Source organism: Cylas formicarius, unplaced genomic scaffold (assembly GCF_029955315.1).
Source record: "Cylas formicarius isolate icCylForm1 unplaced genomic scaffold, icCylForm1.1 PGA_scaffold_5__7_contigs__length_24384050, whole genome shotgun sequence".
Taxonomy (NCBI): Eukaryota; Metazoa; Arthropoda; class Insecta; order Coleoptera; family Brentidae; genus Cylas; species Cylas formicarius.
This window is the reverse complement of record NW_026844341.1, coordinates 16,093,711-16,113,868: the sequence shown is the minus strand read 5'-3', so window position 1 is coordinate 16,113,868 and position 20,158 is coordinate 16,093,711. Positions and strand designations below refer to the sequence as shown.

The 20,158-nt window shown below is 35.6% G+C and overlaps 1 protein-coding gene across 5 annotated transcripts in view; it reads right to left on the bottom strand.

Annotated features, from left to right (window-relative positions):
• The window catches only part of LOC132701726 (protein sickie), a 109,797-nt gene that overhangs the window by 21,125 nt on the left and 68,514 nt on the right, over positions 1–20,158 (bottom strand). For all 5 annotated transcript variants that reach the window (XM_060669877.1, XM_060669875.1, XM_060669876.1 and 2 more), the window contains 2 exons: positions 10,802–11,075; positions 4,879–5,855 (listed from right to left, as the gene is read on the bottom strand). In XM_060669877.1, coding sequence (XP_060525860.1) covers positions 4,879–5,855; positions 10,802–11,075 — 1,251 coding nt within the window. The remainder of the gene's footprint in view (positions 1–4,878; positions 5,856–10,801; positions 11,076–20,158) is intronic.

Sequence of the window (20,158 nt, the reverse complement as noted above, 5' to 3'; positions counted from 1 at the left end):
CCAAAAAGTACTTGAAAGTACTGTCAATTTCTAGCCAGTTAAGTTCCTGGATTTTGTGGGAAATCTTAACAAATTTACAGCTGTTTTGAATTTTTTGCAATCTATATTTATAATAATAATAATAATGTATAATAAGGCATTTTGTTTAATATCTAATAGACAGTTGACGTATTTTTGCCGATTAATAAATTGAACTGTAAAACTGAGTGAAATTAATTCAATCATTGTTCAATATCAATTATTCCAGACGCAAGCCGTGTTGGTCGTTGCGATAGGATAGAAGGGTATGGGTCTGTGGGTTGTGTTTTTGATACGTTGAGTATTCTTACAACCTGAGCTTAAAGTTAACTGTCATTATAAGTATATGAGAAAAGCACAATAGTCAATGAAACGATGGTAAAAATAAAGAATATCCAAGAAATTGAATTCCTCTAAAACAAAATTTCGAAGTCGAGATTTACAAACTAATAAAGCAAGCTAACGAAAACTACAAGTTTTTTGTCTCCTGTGTAGGTAGAGGGGCCCCAAACTTATCCACAAAATCACTAACAAACGATTGCTCTACCTGACCTCTAAAACATCCTGTAATAAGGTTACCAGTTAAATATTTCTACAAAAATTTTACAGAACTAACTATGCTGTCTCCTCCAATGTACTCTACAATAAATTGTAGCTTTTTTGTATTATTTTATTGTATGCTCTTCTATTCCCATGGATTACATAGGGGGTTCTTGTTGTTTTTCTTAATTACTCTATTGTAATTTTTAAATGAGTTTGAGCCGTGACTAAATATTCATAAATACACACACAGTAAAAGTTTTTGTTGAAGTGTGAAGAAAATATTCCGAGAAATCAAGTTTAAGCGACTCCAAAACCTGAAATGAAAAATATAGAATGCCTACAAGATTTTGCAAATGAGGGATACAGTATAGCAGTAAAAAGATTTTTTTTCCGTTTCTACAAACTTTCGAACGTGGAGCTGGCACCGGCCCAATGGGAAAAAGACTTATAGGCCAATTATTTTAAAAAATGCCCTTCCTTAGCGACATTTGTCCAAACGGTTTTTTCGATACGTTGTTTTTCTTTTCGCCGAGACGCGAGACGAACGATCCGAGACACTCGCTTAAATTTGTCGGAATTAACTTTAAACATAAAAATAGGCGTTTTTAATCCGCATCCCGAGAGGTTATTTTCGGTTCTCGACGAGTGATTTATCGGGGAATAGGCTACCGGCATATTAATATTAACGTAGACGGGGCCCCGATAACTTATGGGGCGCCTATTTACCGCTCTATTTCGATTTATAAAAAAAAAAACAAAAAAAACGGCCTGCGGGGAACGAAGGACAAACGCGCCAACGACGGCAACGTTGCCTACGCGATGAGTCACGCGGCCGCACGGACCGAAGACCGGACCGTGGTAAATGTAGTGAAACGTCGACCGCTCATTAAAACGCTAAGAAAACACGAAATGTCCTTTACAGAGTGTCCCATGGGAAATTTTGGGAAAAATTTGGTAATAAACTAACAACAGGGACAATCCGTCTGAAATATTTTCTATAGGGTAGCACATCGAGATATGACGGAAGTGGATGTTAACTTTCTTATTTTAAGTGAATCCCCTTATGTTTTATTGCTTTTTTGGATTCCTCGGAAAATTCTAGATATATTTTTTGTATAATATCCTATACCTAAATTTCACCGTTGCTGAAGTATTGAACGAAGAAATAATAATAATAATAAAGTAAAATAATAATAATAAGACTTTGTTAATTAAAGGTGAAAATGATTTAGATTTCAAATTTGCAACACTTAAGTTTAATAAATGAACTGTCAAAACATTATAATAGACAGCTGAAACACAGCACTCTGATACAAAAACGTGCAAAAATAATGTTTTATAGATGTGTGGCACATCATCATCATATTTTCTTTAGTCATATATAAATCGTAAGGAGAAATTTTGGACTGTTTGCATTCTGTTCTTGATGTCCATATCGACATAGAAACCGTAAACATAATCATTGTTAGTAAAATGTTACACTACTAAAGTGTCACACAAAGTGCTCTTTAGTTTGAAATGTAAATTATATCGGTTGCTGTAAAGAATTTTTAGAGACAAAATAGTTCTTTGAAATCGATTATTATTACTAACAAGTTTTTGTTTCAGCAGTTAATACTGCCCATTGACAGTACAGCATTAAGAAAATCCACTTTATTCTTGCTCCCAAACCCATAAAATAAGTTTCCTCAGGATTGAGTTGCAAGTTGTATTTTTTAGAAAGATCACTGATCTGATAGCCTCAAAGAAATCTTCCATACCAAAAGGAAAATAAATTTGAGTGTCACCAGCGAATGCCTGCATTTTACAGTATAGACGCATAAACGAGGAAGAGTAAGGGTCCTAGGATGGCACCTTGTAGAACCCCAGATGTAATATGTATATGATCAGATAAATTTACTGTATAGACTGAAACCTATCGTGTAAATAGGAACATACAAGAAGGGAATAACTTCGATTAGATATTAACAAAACATTGTTTAAAAAAAAATCAAATGACAAAATGAAATTGAACAAACTTGCGAAAATCATTTTTTTCTAAGTGGAAAAATTAGGACTACATTTTATTAGTTTTTATGTTCATAATACTAATAGTTTCGGGATTTTGTAGTTTATTTTTGTTATCTGGTCTGCTTTTAACGTTCAATTAATCTGAGGTAACTATAACGACGCAATTCACCAATTATAAGCAAAGAAGACGACTTCTAAAATGTTATAATTTATTTTATTAACTTATTATTTTACTTTATTTCGTTTTTTGTTTTTGCTGATAACGAATAGCAAACGCGCATATTCTGGCTAAATAGTAATCAATTTTAAATAATCTTTGTGTGGATAATTGTTTAAGCGTCGTTATTGATAATAGTTTTTATCTTCTTCGTCTCGCCGGTAGTCATAGTGATAATAACCGGCAATAACCCGAAAAAAAATTCGAAAACACCTAAAACAAAGTGGTTCTAATTTTTAATTCCAATAAGAAAAGATCTGCATAATGTACAGATGATATTCGGTCTGGAAATGGAATTTTTGATATAAAATGTAAAAAACAGTTAAATTTTAATTTAATTGGTAAATTTCAAACTGTTGTTACTTATAGTAAAGTACTTTCATATACAAAAAAAATTAAGCATAATGTTATTATTAAAGCTGTTCATTATGATAAAAATTTCCTTATCATTATTTCTTGAATAATTCAACATCGAATCAATTTGGCAAATTGTTCTAATTCCATCTTATTTTCAAAATAATTAAGCAACTTTTAAATTTTTTTAAAGAAATAAAAATTTATGTTTGTTGCGACGATATTTAATAACTTTTTATGCATTCCTAATTACAATAGACATATTAAGAAATTTTTATTTTAAATAATTATTACAAAATTCTACTAATACTAACTAACCCAAACTACACAATTTAACAAAATAGGAGAAATAACAAATATAAACAAATTAATAATAGAACCTTATTTAGAATTTAAAAAAAGTAAAATGATCTTGGTACATTTGGTGCAATATTTTTGCAATGAAGTCTTATTGAATTTTAAAGTATTTCAAGACCATTGAATTTACACTTTAAAGACCCTATGCGCTTGAAATGAGTTAATATCCTACCAATAGTTGAATAGTCAATTTGTTTATCTGCTGGTTTATAATTATCTCCACTAACCGGCTTTTTCTGACAATGTTTAGTGTCTTTGAAGTCTAGAAATAAAATCTCTTAATAATCAAGCAATTTAACAATTATTTGATAATAACAATCTGTCATCCGACTGTCAAAACGTTTACTTCAAATTCTCATCTCATTATATCATGAGTATCAGCGATCGTTCTAGTAGGATTTTGGGTTTGTCTATTAGAGTGGGGCAAGGCGGCCTCCTGGGGCACGGAGGCCCACCTCCAAAAATTAAGCAAATTTTTTTTCGTCATTATAATTATAAATTATTTGTACATTTTTGGTTCTTTGCGTAATACCAGGGGCAAAATGGAGAGCTTAAAAATTATAAAAAAAGCTATTCCATATTATTATAAACGAATCGTGATTAATTTATTGAAAGTGTTATTCTTTGGCTAATTCTATGGATTTAGCCTTAAACCAGAGCTTTCAAAAATCTTATAAATGCCAATAACAAATTTTTTAATCGATAGAAAAATAGTTAGCAAGTTACGTTTGCACTATTAACTAACAAACATAAAAAATGTGTTTCAATAAAAAAATAAAAATCTTAGTTGATTTTACAAATAAGATTGAATAATTTGCGACAATATTTAAAATTATTAAAAAACTTAAATAACAAAATAACAAATCTTAGTGGTTTTGATATGAAAGCATAATTTTAAATTTTAAATAAATTTTCTTGACAGGCGCTTTGCTCTATTATTTGAGGCAAGGGTACATTATACTTTTTACAAAACTTCTGCGTCGGTTTTTGCTGAGTCGAACTTGCTAACGTTTCACCAATCGTCCTGTTGATTTCTTCAGAGCTTGACTGAAACTGGCTCGCATTATACTCTGTACCTACTTTTATATTGTTTGATAGGGGCGAGGTTAAATAAGGGGCATACATACTGTCTACGGTGATTATGCTCCTCATTTAGCTACAGAAGTTTTGTAAAAAGTATTACAATAGCCTGGGGAAGTTTCTTTGAAAAATTAAAAAGGGTACTTTATGCTTGTGTAATTTTTGTATTTCTTGTAATACCCTGTATGCTATTTGACTTGCAAATATTTTAAGTGTGCCTAATATGATTACGGGACACGAAACATCTTTGGAAATATTAGAATTCTATTTGTGCAGTTGGTAAAAAAAAATCAACTTACCCGTTGACTAGCTGGGGCGAGGCGGCGTTCGGCAAACTCCGCGCCGCGTACAGCGCGGCCCCGCCCTCCGACACGTACCCGTCGGCGATAATGTCGGCGAGGCGAGGTCCGGGCCCCAGGATGTCGCCGTCCGACAGGTACCCGTTGATGAGGGCGATCTCGCAGTAGTCGGCGCCGCCGTCGGGTTGCACCCTCGGATAAGGGTGGCGCTGACGAGACGGCAGCGTCAACGCGCCGCAGTAGCCGCGCAGCAGCGGCCGCATGGGTTCGACACCGACGAAGCCCTCCCCACGCTCCTCCAGGCAGTTAGCGATGGTGCGCCTGACGTGGCTCGATATCGTCGTCGGACGCGCTCGCCCCGCCTCCTCCTCCGACGTTTCCTCCCGTCCCTCCTTGACGGTCTCCAGGGGTGTTTGGGGAGCCGGGGGGGCCGGCGGCGGTGGCGGCGGCGGGGGGTCTTTTTCCGGCTTCACGGGCGACACCAACGCCACCGCCGGCTTTTGGTACGTCATCGAGCTTTGGGAGTTTTCCCTAGAGATGGCGTCCGTCTTCGGCGCGGACTTGGTGGTTCCTTTAACCGCGAGCGTCGGTTTCGGAATGCCCGTGCCCGGAGTGGCCTGCTGTTGTCCGGCCTTGGGGTCCTTCAGGACGGAAACCCTCACCTTGGGCTCGGCGAGCTTGCTCGACGCCTTGGTCGCGTGTTTCTCTATTTCCGCAACCGTCTTACAGTTCTGCTGCGCGCTGACCTTGGCGTCCTTTCGCGAAGACGTCGTCGCAGTTGCCCTCGGACCGGCCGACGACCTGGTCGTCGTCGCGGCGGCGGGTTTTGGTCGGGGCGCGTTTCGTCCCTGCTGCTTCGCGTCCGTCGGAGGCTCCAGGCTCAGGCTGCTGTCGCTTCGTTCGCTTTTGGCCGAAGACACGCCGCTGGAGCTGCTGGTCCGTTTGCCGGACGACGACACCGCAGTCTTCTCGTGGTTCTTGAAAAACGGAAAACGGTTATGCCAAAAAAAAACACTAAACGTTTTCGCAAGTAAAAAGCAAAGTACCCCGTTGTCTAAAAAATAACAACGTAAAAAATGAAGTGAGAGTGTTGAGCTTGAAAAATAATTAAAAAAAAATAATGTCGGTTGCTCGTCCAATAACCCGGTTTTGAGAAAAAAAAATAACAACCGAACAAAAATATTACTTAACGGAATGGCGTAAGGGTTTCAACCCTGAATAAAACTTTTCCCGAAAACCAAAGTACTGTTCTATTTTCCCACATATTATAACATTGATTGCTTTCGGTCCTTCGGCGTACGTCGTACTGCCGTTCTTGTACACTTTTCTTTTTCAATAATTTTATTCATGTAATTAATAATGGGATTGCCATTAGTCCTCTAATTAGTAATGGGATTGCCATTATTAACCTCTTTTACACTTTTTTTTTCAATAATGGGATTGCCCATTATTCCTCTAGTTAATAATGGGATTGCCATTATTAATCTCTTATGCACTTTTTTCTTTATAATAATGGGATTGCCATTCTTCCTCTAATTAGTAATGGGATTGCCATTATTAACCTCTTCTACACTTTTTTTTTCAATAATAAGATTGTCCATTATGGCTCTAATTAATAATGGGATTGCCATTATTAATCTCATCTACATTTTTTTTTAAATAATGAAATTGCAATTATTCATCTAATTAAAAATGGGATTTCCATCATTAATCTTTGTACACTTATTTTTATTTTTAATAATGGGATTGCCGTTATTTCTCTAATAAGTAATGGGATTGCCATTATTAATCTCTTTTACACTTTTTTTTTTCAATAATGGGATTGTCACTATTAATCTCTTCTACTTTTTTTTCAATAATAGATTTTCCCATTATTTCCCTAATTAATAATGGGTTTGTCATTGTTAATCTCTCCTACACTTTTTTTTAAATAATGGGATAATTAAGCCCTTTTACACTTTTTTTTCAATAATGGGATTGCCATTATTCCTCCAATTTTGCCCTTATTAATCTATTTTAAACTTTTTTGCCCTTGTTAATCTCTTCTACACTTTTTTTTCAATAATGGGATTGCCATTATACCTCTAATTAATAATGGGATTGGCACTATTAATCTCTTTCACACCTTTTTTTAATTTTATAGTGGGATCGCCACAGAATTTACTAATTTTACGCATTCTTCTCGTTAAACTATTACTTTTTTTAACTTTAAATAAGCAATCAAAAAGTAACTAATTGTACGTTACCGAATTTTTTTGAATTTGTAGACGGCCATGCGAATCTTCTCTGTATCGTTCCAATTTTAGTATATATAGTCGCTTAGAACAATAAAAGTTAATTAATCTTTTATTAAAATAAGAAACCGTTGAAGCACCCCTAACATCAGCTGGGCGTTTATTAAAAATTATTTTTTTTTTAACAATTTTGTCATTGCAGCTTGGATACATCGTTTTATAAATGTTCATTCCTTGCTTATAAATTTAAAACAAAAAATATTTCATTCGGTCCTTTTGAAACTTAAGAAATATATGTATCACTTTTTTTTAATATTTTTATTTGTGGAAAAGCACGCCAGCTTCTACACGATGCCTTTGAAGTTGGTGATGCACGCATGTGTTGTCACATTTTATCTATACCATATCGATTATTGAAAATCACCACCAATTTCGGTATTTTTAATACGAACTTTTGATATTCCGAGGTCAGACGATACTGGTTTAAGAAACTCAAAAATACAAAACCGGAAATAAAATTTGAGTGTCATTTTGAATGCTTCTAAATTCTAAATTGAACTTCAACACACAACTGGGGTATGGTTTAAAAAGTCATAGGAGGCGCATGATGTTTAGCCATATAGCTTCTAAATATAATGCTGAATGCCTAATGCTGATAATACAGGAATCGCAGCAATTTTTGCCGTAATAGAGCCACTACATTATCAATATGCTGATAAGCAATTAGACTTGCCGGCGTTCAACAACCAACATCTAAATCTGTTCCATAGAATAATGATATTATTATAAAAATATTTTTCAAATAAAAAAATGTTTCAATGTTTATTTGAACTACTTATTTTTTTAAATGTTTTGAATTTCTAATGGTAGCATATTAAAAAATGATTTGTAGTATTATAATAATGACACCGATTATTTTTCAAACAAGACTTTTCACTTCTACAAGCTCCTGGAGAGATTTGTACTTAAAAGGATAAAATGTTAGGTGAATGAATATATCCCAAAATATCAGGCCGGCTTTCGTGCTGGACGTAACTGCACCAACTACCAAATCGAGTCTCACCATCTTTATAGAGGCGGGCTTCAAGAGGACCTTAAAAGTTCGGCTGTTTACGACGCAGTCTGGAGGTAGGGACTGTACAAATCCCTAAGAAAAAACTAACTCAGTTGCTAAACAATATGATGAAAGACCAAATGAAGGACTGGTTACCACAGGATTCGGTTCTTGCACCGGTGCTCTTAGATACTTAAATCGTGGATAACCCTGAAACCATATCGAAGAAGTTCGCTTATGCCAAATACTACAAAAAACAGAGATTAACCACCAAACAAAAAAAAACGGAATGCACCTGCTTTCACTTAAGCAATAAGCAGGTAAATATTCAACTACAAATATATTTTAATGGAACACAGCTCAGACACAACACTACTCCCTAATATCTTGGAATCATCCTGGACAGAACGTTATCCTTCAAGCCACCTTTTAATCACCTATCGCGAAATAATATTGCCCAAAAGCTTTATCGTACCACTATCGCTGAATATGCTACCTCCGTATGGATAAATAGCAGTCAGAATACAGAAGAAAAGTCAACAACTTTCAATTCATGAAAACAGAAGAACAAATCCCGAAGACCATCAGTCAGAGATCGACTTTGAAGTCAAACAAAGGTGGAAGGAGATATGGGAGCGGTCTGTACCACCGGATGTGTCGCATGGCATCAACCCCAGAGTGTGCCTTCTGTCGAAAATGTACCATTGCATAATAAACAGGAATTAGTTGCCTAATAGCAAGCTTGCAAGACTTCTCAACGTCAACAGCTACTCTTCAAAATTTGACATTATTTTACCTAACAAGTTCTGCGTTCTGATGGCTGATGTTAATATCTAGATTTGTTCGTCTTTGTATAGTAGAAAAATCATAAGATTTAAATTCATTTGTCACATCCCCAAGGTGTTTACAGATTTTGCAAAGGCTGAATTATCGCCAGCATATGCTGTGTGAATATTATAATAAAAAGACAGAGACCTAAAATCGATTCTTGGGGAACCCGTACATTGACATCCAGTTCTCTTGAAATGACTGGGGCATCACTCATATGCTGTAATTGCTTACAATCTTATCTTCTTTTTTGCATGGACAATACCGAACGCCGTTATAACGCTACGTCAATTCAACAGTTTTCCATTTAGATGTAGGAATTATCTCATTAAATGTTATGGAAAGACGAGTTAAATGTGTGAACAACGCTGCTTGGAACGAAAATGGCTCAAAGTGCAAGTCACTGAAAGTTAGAGGCATGCGCGGAAGATCATTCCCGTCTAGAAAATATCACAGGCACATCAATCAATACATAGTATTTTTTCAGTTTTCTTTTACGTTGCGCTTACGTTTAATGAAAAATATATTTCATGTAAATATCGAGAATGTCATTATGAGTAATAAAAATAAAATAAAAATCAAAAACAGTTTATTTAAACAATAAAAAATAAGGCAGATTTAGAAGCAAGAAACTAGGTCAAATAAGTCTCCGTACACTATTATTTCTTATGATAAATTGAAAAATTTCTTAAAGTCTAAAATTTTGTACAATTGCCATTTGCTTTAATAATGGCATTAAGTCTTTTTGGGAGACTTAAATAAGCTTTCTTGTAACTTCTGGCTATGTTTTCTTTACTCTTCTTTACTCGTAACATCCTTAGATTGTGGTGGTGTATGAAGTTGTTGGCGGACATTATGGATCATCCAGTGACGTACAAGCGTAGCAGTGTATTTAGAATCGTTATCCCGTTGGAATAAATAACGCCCCTCAAGGTTAAGTTCTTCAACACTCTTGTTTAAATTATTCTTTAAGATGTTCAAATAGCCATGTTCGTCCATGACAAGCACCCCCCACTAAAACATTCCCTCCACCATGCTTCACCGTAGGACAGACATTTTCGATTTTCAGAGTTGTAGCCGTAGAATAATTTTTGTTTTGTCACTACTCGATGCAAACAGTTTCTACTCGTTTGACGGCTAACATTTTTTGTCTGATTCCCTCTGCAAGTTTCGGAGCGCCTGTTTTAGATTTAATTCTAATTTTTTTCTCAATAGAAGACTGTTCTCGTCCAGTTAACTTCCTTGGACGACCAGAGCGTGATAGCAGTTTATAAGATCCGGTGGAATTGTATCGATTTATTACATACTGTACAGTTGAATGTCATTTTTTAATCATTTTACCAATATCTCTAAAGGATTTTTTCTCTTTTCGATTTTTCGAGGCGCAATTGAAATTTCGCAATTTTTAGAGCGACATTTTGCTTTTAGTTTAAAACCACTGACTTAAACGTGGCGTCAAAAACAAACAAGTATAACTCATTTGTTTAAGCGAAATTTGATACAAGCTGACTTGATAGAATGTTGATAATTAGCGGTTCAATCTGCAGTTCTGAATAGTAATTTATTAAAGTGTACGGAGACTTATTTGACATAGTTTCTTGCTTCTAAAACTGTCTTATTTTATATAAAGTGTTTCAAATGATGAAAAGTGAAAGAAGAAACCAAAAGAAAACTGAAAAAATACTACGTGTAGAGACTCTTTTGGCCGACTGTATAATAACCATATGTTTTCGTTTTGCTATGGCTGACATACGGTAGGAAGAACTCACAAAGGTCTTTCCGAGTCTTCACGATATTTTTTCTTTACCTTAAACAGCTTGAGCTTGTCCAGCACGGAGTTGGCGTTCTTCTGTTGCTGTTGCTGGTTAGCGGCGCCGTTGGCCATCACCGTCTGGTAGGGGCTGGCGATTTGGGCGGCGGCGACTGCGGGCGGCGCCCTCGGTATCATCGAAAGGGCGGGGCTGGTGGCCCTCGACGACCCCGCCACCGGCCTGACCTTGTCGGGGGGACATCTCCGAGCGGGGAGCGCGCTCCCCGGAAGCGGAATGCTACTGCCGCCCTTGTGCGGGACCGCTGACGATCTGCGAAAGAATTTGGACTTTTTAAAATAAAAATCGAACAATTATCCAGATTCGTGAGTCGACGAAGACGGGCGGGTTTCTCTTTAAAAATACCGTGTTATTTATACTTAAGGCCCAAACGGTTTCCTATTTATCGCCCGAATTTACAAACAAAAACGCGCCGCCGCCGCCTCCAGCGCCTTTGTTAATATCCCGGAGGAGGAAAAGATCACCGAAGCGTCGAATGATTGACAGCCCCAGGCAGCATGGATCTGAAATCTGGCGCACTAGCTCTGTGAAATTCGGGAAATGTATTAAATATTTTTTATTGGTTTATAAAAGGTATCGTAATCAATTTTGACAAATACTATGGTTAAATTAAACGAACTTAACCTTGGATTTTTTATTCAAATTCAATGATTCAAAATTATTTCCGGCTTTCATTATGATTTTTTCATCAACATATATTAATAATTATCGAATTTCTTTACTAAAGGTCTTAAACATTCCTTACTCCTTAAGGAAAATTACGCAGTTAAAGTTATAAAAATAAATATTTTTATTTTCATTCAAAATTATCACCCAGATGGACCCACCGATTACAATATAACTTCAAAGTTTTAAATTTATGCCAGTCATGCTATATCAGATCGACATTTCCAGTGAGACAATCTGTATGTGCAATAATTTTTTTTATGTATATAAGGAAACACATACTTATAAAAGTGTTTATTTAACTTGTAAAGTAAATAATTTGCCCAAATCTAAAGAGAAATTCGGAGACAAAAGTTTGAAAAGATTTGAAGTTTTGAAGTTTGGAAATTTGTCGATTCATTTACTACTACTTACTACCTTTAATTTAAAATTTATTCGTTATTTTCCAAATCAGTCAAAGTCGTAAAATGATTTGAAAATTCATAAAATGTCTGAGATCCTATGGTTGTGTGAAATCTGGTATACCAGTTTTGGGGTGCCCCTAATGCAACCCCAACCGCACTACAGATTGCTCTACCCACGACAACCGCATTTTGTATAATAATTTAGTTAATATTAGCAGCAAAAAATTAATAAATTAAAACCGTTCATATGAAGTATGTATGTATTATATCAGTCAGTGCTACGAAATGTATCAATTTAAATTTAATATATTAAAATGAATCTAGCCAAAGAAAAAAAGGCTTCTTCCCACAAAACTGTCACCCCTGTATATCAAAGTTTAAGACGTTTAGCGAATACGTTTCTATGAAATGTTTTGCTTAAAATATTCTCTAGAATCGTCCCCTACACACCATTAAAGATGAGGATAATCTGCGCTAATCGACAAGCAAAATCTAAAGGCCAAAATGAAAAAAAAATCCTTTTCTTATTTAGCTAAAAGGTATTAAAAAAGATTTTATTGCAGATTTATTTTGTACAAAAACGAAAATTAGTTAATATTTTTTATGACTAGGTAAATAGTTGTCATATTTACCTCCGTTGAGTGAATCGCAAACAAAAACAAGAATTTTTAGTATTTTCAGTTTTTAGTTGTGTGCTATACAGGTCACCCCAAAATATGCAAATTGGTTAATAAAACAGTTATTTTTAAAGAAACTTCCACAAGCTAGTAAAATACTATTTACAAAACTTCTGCGTCGATTCACGCTGTTGACTTCTTCGAAGCTTAATTGAAACGGATCCTACTAAATCTGTCTATTAATGCGTTTTCTCTATTAGAATCCGTGAAACTAGTTGTCACAACTCTTGACTCTAAATCTTCTCGTTTATAGATAGCATTCCCCTTCGACCTATTGTTAGCACCATTGGTTCTCCAACAAATTCTCTAGCTTTTATATTAGAACCACTTACAGGGAAAACTGCTAGTTTCGTAGATACAAACAATATTTTGCTCAGTTTCGACGTCGGATCTCTCTCTACTAAAGTCTCTATTCGTGAAATATTCAACATTATTTTTGGTATATTCAAATCCCAAATTTATTAATAAATATCAAAAAGAGCCAACAATCATCGTAAACATATTCACGGAAGATGTTAAGAAGAAGTTTAAACATCTTAAATCCAAAAACCAAAACTACGGCAACGCTAACTTGATGACACTTGTGTGAAGAATCCCTTCGAGATTTTATTGACAATTTAAACTATATACACCCTAATAACGAAACCAATAATAATCATTTTCATTACAGCTTCTCAACCCGAATCACCGAACCCTCTGCTCTTTTCTCTAATAATTTCCACAATAGAGATATTAAGGATCCCATTCTAAAATAAACTTCGCTGCCAAATTCAAAAGTCTTTAAGAAATATATAAGAAATAAATCGCGCTCGTGTGTCGCTGTATAGGCGGCACACCATGACTTATCATTACAGCAAGTCGGCCGGTCTGTCATCCGCTAAGCTCATTTCTAATATTTGTAAATTGCTTTCTTGAACCTTCAAGGACATGTTTACGTTAAAATAAAATATATCGTGATATTTATTTTATACATGCCATCGTAAGCTGTTTAGTGTATATCTGTTGATGTATATATTTCAACCACAATCATTTTGAATATTACCCAGTTTTATAACTAACACGATTGGGTAAAGTTCGGTGTATTTTTTCGTTGTATATTTAGAAAAAAAAAATGTTTCAAATGTCCAAGAAATTATTAAAAGATGAAGTTGAAAATGAATTGCAAAGTAGTGACGATGAATTTTATATTGACGCGCTTGAAAATGATAGATTGGATAGTGATAATATTAGTAACTCTAGTAGTGGTAGTGATATTATAGTTACTAAAAGACAGAGAACCGTACCTTTACCATCAAGTTCAAGCAGCAGTGAAGAAAACGAGAATATAACACAACCTGGTAAATAGAATCCTGTCAGGCACCAGACAGGATTCTATTTACTTCTGGGGATAAAATGGTAGGACCACAAATTCCATAGATTTTTCAGAGCTCTTTTTTACCGATGAGCTAATAATAAAAATAGTGAAACAAACAAATAACTACGTTAGACATAAAATAGCACAGAAGAGGTGAGTAGATACTACAGTAGAAGAGTTTATTCAATTTTGCCGTACTAAGGAAGCTTGACATCGGAAGATTTACCTGTAAGCATAAGGATAGTGTTACATCTGTGTCAAAAAATATTAGACAATAACCCAGGATAAAGAGGATATCATTTATACACTGATAGATACTACACGAGCTTGCCACTTGCAGAAGAATTGTTAAAACTAAATGATTCTATCATATCTATTATAAATTGAACTGAGGTGGCTTTTAATTGATGAAAATCCATTTATCAAAATAAATAAAAACTAAAAGTTCAGATTTTCCCGAAATTATATATTATGACATGACAATTGTCCGTGTCTTTATCAAATGTCTCATTTGATAAAGACACGGTGTTGTCGAAGCAATTGTCATGTCATAATATATAATTTCGTGAAAATTTGAACTTTTAGTTCTTATTTATTTTGATGTCTATTATACTGAATTCTAATCCGAGTAAAAAACGAAAAAAAATCACGTTGTTCACCAAAACCGCCCCGTATAATACTAACAGCTTGGCCCGTCTGACTTCGGGAGACGTGGGCAGACTCCTGGATTTCCCGGCACCCGAACTGTTGTTTCCCATAACTGCATCACGCACTTAACATAAAGTTTATCGATTCATCACCGCCGCGTCGCCCCCATCATAGGGACGTGTCCCCCTTCGCTTTTTCTCTGTGGGGCGCGTCACGCACGTATACACGGGACCGATATTCGCACCCTTTGATGCTGGACGCACCAAAAACGAAACAAACGGTTTGAATTCGTGAATATTTATCGAAACACAAAAATCACTACGTGCGGGAAACTAGAAGTTTTTCGAGAACGACGGTAAAAGGTACTTAAAAAATACTTAGTCGATTTTAAGAAACCGACTGACTAACGACAGGTTTTTCTTGATGACACTCGCGGAGAAGTCGCGAATACGTGACACTTTCGGGGCCAAATTCATCATAATAAAACGGAAGGAAAATGGTAAGAAAGTTATGTCCAGCTTGTTTAGTTCATTGCTACACAGGGCGTAGGAAAATTATTACATCACACATCACATTTTGTTAGCACCGTTACTTTTTTGAAGACTATGGATGGAGTGATGATTGGTATAGGTATAGAATAGAATAAAATAGCACAGCCTTTATTTTTAACTTGGCGAAGGGCAGCTTGGCAACAAACAATGTATATTGAACCCAAAATCAAATAACATTATCTTCATAATCCAAGATGACAACATTAATAGCATTTAGCAGTAGTGCAATATAATATATATTATTAACCAATTAATTGTCAACAAAGCCCAATTTTTAAATGACGTTTTTAAAGTTGTACACGTAGAGTTCAAAAAGCCGTTAATTCAGTTTGGGAGCCACATAAAAAAAGGATAGCTAAAATTTATTTCCATCAAACTCACCGTTTTGAGATTTTAACGTTCCTTTCTAAACAACATTTCAATTTCAAATTTCAATTTTTCTATCATTTCTTTTATTTAGATTAGTGATAATCAACGCTAATATCAATGTGAATGTGTTCACTTAACTGTTTTTGAGCCAGCGAAATCTCTGAATTCAAGCTTCCACGTCTATATCTCACAGCCTGAGCTTAACCCAGCATCAAATACGTATTAGTAAGATGTCGCTCAATGGGGTCACACACATCGTTCAATCCCGTATAGGTAAAAAAAACTCTGAATAAAAGTTTCTAGTAGCATTGTCAATAAATTACAATTTACAGAAAAAGATCATCAAAATCAAAGCAGCGGTTCGCGAGAAAATCAATTCTAAAATTGGAAATAGTTTTTAGTGGCCGATTTTTTAAGGAGGCGAATTAAAATGAAAAAACCTCGAATCATCATTCTATCGAAATCTTCAAAATAACTACCAACAAAAAAGTTGTGGCAAGGATTAACGAGATTATAGGGTAGAACTAGACGTCAAAAACTAGAATGTAATCTCAAATTCGTCAACTTAAAAACAAAAACGAACCTAAATTTCCAAATCGATTTCAGAGCTATAGAGAAATAACAATTTCGGGAACTGAGCTTTTAGTGAGATACAGGGTTCTCACTAACAAGCGACGTTTTACCAAGGCATATTTGACTCAATACCATTATTTTCAAGAGTTTAATCACCCCAGTTGTGAATAATTTTCACCCTTTTTGTTTATTTTAATAAAACTTTAAAAAAATATTCGAAATACGTCAACGACGAAAGTACCCATACGTAGATTGCCTCTACTTCAAGGGGTACTCGGAATATCGTCACATAAAGTACATTAAAGACACCTCAAAGGACCACCATGGACAAACTTAAATTTGGCGCAATTAAAACTCTGCAAAATCCTTGGGAGAAGAGTGATGGAGGAATAAACACCACGAGACACCAACGTCCGCCGCGGAAGTTTCGAGAGTTCGAAAGTTTTTTTTTTGTTTTCACACGAACTCGTGGGACGAACGGCCTAAGGTTTCGCGATCGCGCGCACGTGCTGCTCGCGAACCGGGACACCCGAAAATGCGGCCCACAACGCGCGCCACAACGTTCACGCTCCAAACTGCGATGTTGCCGCGCGGATTGTGAGAGACGGCAACGTCGCGCGCATCCGAGGGTTACCCCCACCCCCAACGGGCAATGTGCTCCGCGGATATCGCTTTGCATCACGACTTCCTTTTGGTGGACCCGCGATTTGCCCAATAAGGGACGATAGTCAAACGGTCTGGGGTCGCCGGACGAGACCACTTGCGTCCGACTCGATCACGTGGGTTTAAGTGATTGTTTAACTACAGTAAAACCTCGATTATCCGCGCTCCACGGGATCGGATGATGCGGGAACTATCTATAACATGTCTGTATTACGAATAAAATTTGTTGTACTATTAGGTCTCCATACAAAGCTATGCATTAATCCCGTCTGTATAACGAATTTCTCACTCTCTATACCGAAAGAAAAAAGGGCTCATCACTTAACAAAGTAAGGAATGTGGGCCGACCTCTATTTAATAGAGTCTCTTACCTTCTCAGAATTCCTAATAACCCTAATAATCTAATTACCGAGATCCTGGTCGTCCGAAGTGTTTTTCTCGTAATAAGCGATTATGTTAATGCCTTTATCGGTATGTATAAAAGCACATTTTGTTTCAATCAGTTCTAATTTGACTTACATGATAAGAGAGCCAAAATCTGAAGATTTGGATCGGGCAATGTTGCAGTGGTTCCAACAGCAACGTCTTAAAAATGTAACACTCCCTGGACTTATCGTAAAACTAAAAGCAGAAAAGTTTGCTGAACAGCTTGGCATTATCGATTTCAAGGCTTCGGAAGGATTGTTGGGGAAGTTGAAACAGAGACATGGTATAAATTATGGACAGATAAGTGGCGAAGCCCGTGATGTCGACAGAAACGTTACCAACGATTGGCTGGAGAAGACGTGGCCAAAACTAGCAGAAAAGTACTCTGCTGACATTTTTAATGCTGACGAAACTGGCATTTTTTACAAAATGACGCCAGATAAAACTCTTAAATTTCGAAGCGAAAATTGTGTGGGTGGAAAACTTTCTAAAAAACGTATAACAATGTTAGTAGCTGCCAATATGAGTGGGAGGGAAAAAATAAAGCTAGTCGTGATTGCAAGATTGCAAGATTTTATGGTGATAAATCAGGATTTACCTAAAACAGCAGACTTGACAGAGGAAGCCATATTACAACAAGCAAGAAAGGGTGAGGAAGAGCAACAAGAGGAAGAAGATGAAGAAGTTGATCTGGGATCACCACCAACCATTCGACGAGCCGTATATTCAGTTTAAGCTAAAAAAATTTTTATGTATCATGAGGAAGATGCCCCTCGAAGAAATGGTGAAAATACAAGCGAAAGTACGAGATGTGTATTGGCGTACTAAAAAATTCAAAAGAAAATGACCGATTATTTGAAACATTAAATGTAGTTCTTAAATATTTATATAAAATATTCCTAAGTAGATGTTAAAATATGTATATAAAATAATTAAATATTACAGAACACGTTATTTTTCAAGTGCCTACAACTCTTTATAACGAAAACTGTTTATAACGAAAAAAAAAAACGCAGTCCCTTCAATTTCGCTATATGTACTAAAAAAATAACATCGATATACCTGAATAAAACACATGATTGTAGTATGTATTTTCAGTAGGCTTTTGAAAAAAGTCAGTTGAATTGATCCGTGCTAAATTTCTTTGATATTTTTTGATCGTCTGACGTATTTCTAAAATACTGTTCGATAGCTACGACGCTATTGAGCTATCCAAACAAAATAGTAGCCAAGCAATACCTGACTATGATTAGCAAAAAGCTACGCTTGGCTATAAGTATTCTTACGGGTCATTGCTTACTTAACAAACACCAATTCAAATGGGGATTGCGAACAGGAAAACGAGTACAAAACATTCTGTGCGAATGTACTCGTTTAGGCGTGAAGCTGTCATGGCCCACGTGAAGTCACTAGTCTTGATGTACGAGGTCTAAGTGCTTTAGCGTAGGCTACCTTCCTTCACTTATATGTACAGAGAAGGTCCAAAGATTCCTGTTGCTCCTTTAACTGATACTTTCCTATTTTTTCTCCGCTTTGGCTCTCATTTAGATTATGACGAACCGAATTTATTCAACGACAATGTCGTCGTCATTGAGGAGTTATAACCTGGCTCATTTTTGTTACACTACATGAAGAAAGAACAATACTGGACCACTATGGAACTTAATAAAGTGTCCTTCAAGTCTCGTCGAACTTCAAAGTTACCGCAAACTTGGGTAAATATTAAAATTTGTACAAGTTTTTTGAAATATCTCATGCACCCTGTATTATAGACGAAACCTTAAGCTCTCTCTCTCGACACAGTTTACGATATTGTTCAAATAAAATTATCGAATCTTTAACGGTTTTTCATTTATCGACAATAGTTTATATTTTAGATTTTTTGTCCATAAACGACACACCCTGTATATGATTCAAACAATTTTCGAAATAGAGGTTATAGCCCTGGATCTTCCACGTTTCCTGGTCCAAGAATTTTTTGAAAATAATAAACGGTTTTCGAGAAAATAAGTTTTTTCTGAAATCTTGCAGTGCGTTGTAATAAATTGTAAAATAAATGTTATTGCACTAGGTCTTCCGCGTCTGCTGGTTAAAGAATTTTGTCCATCGGGTGAACGATTATGGAGGAAAACATATTTTTTTGGAAGCTAAAATTACCAAAAAAAATCAAAAATTATTAAAAAATACTTGGTAAAATTTGAGTACACCCAATTTCTACCGTTTAAATGTGAACACGGACTTTTACTTTTCTGCTAAATTTGAAGTTGATATCTGCAAATTTAGGACAATTAACACCTTTCTTATTTAGCACGGAACATCGGGAACACCCTGTACGATAAGTGAAAACCTCAAATACAAAAGTTTTTGCTATCTATGTTATAACTAATTTTCAATTTTTTAGTTTTTTGAATTTGCAGCGCACTCAGTATATTTTTGAAAAATTGAAGAATAAAAGGTTATGGAGCTGTATCTTCTGCGTCGTCTGGTTCAAGAATTTTTTTGGTCTCGTAAAGGGTTTTTGAAAAATGATGTTTTTTTGTAAACAATTGCACACGCGATTTTTATTTTTTTTAGAAGACTTGATGAAGACCAGTTTGGATTTAGAAGCGACCTCGGTACTAGAGAGGCACCTAGTTCTGATACAACGGGTTAGAAATGTTAATATCGTTGTTTTATTGGTATTTCTTGGACTTTGAAAAGGCGTTTCATAGAGTTAACCACATAAAACTAATTGATATTCTTAAATGCAATGCTCAAATGCTCAATGTATTTTACGATTTCTTATACAGCATCGACTGATGCAAAAAAACAATGTGGTGTTACAAACGAAATATCAGATAGAATGTGGCGATAACCAATAATGTCGGAAACGGTCAAAGAAAGAAAACTAGAATGTTTTCACTGAGAGAAATGACAATGAGTTAATTAGTGATAACCAACGTCCAGTGAGGATATGGTACTACAAGAAGAAGATTGTTAGAATGTCAGAATTCGTTTTCAAAAA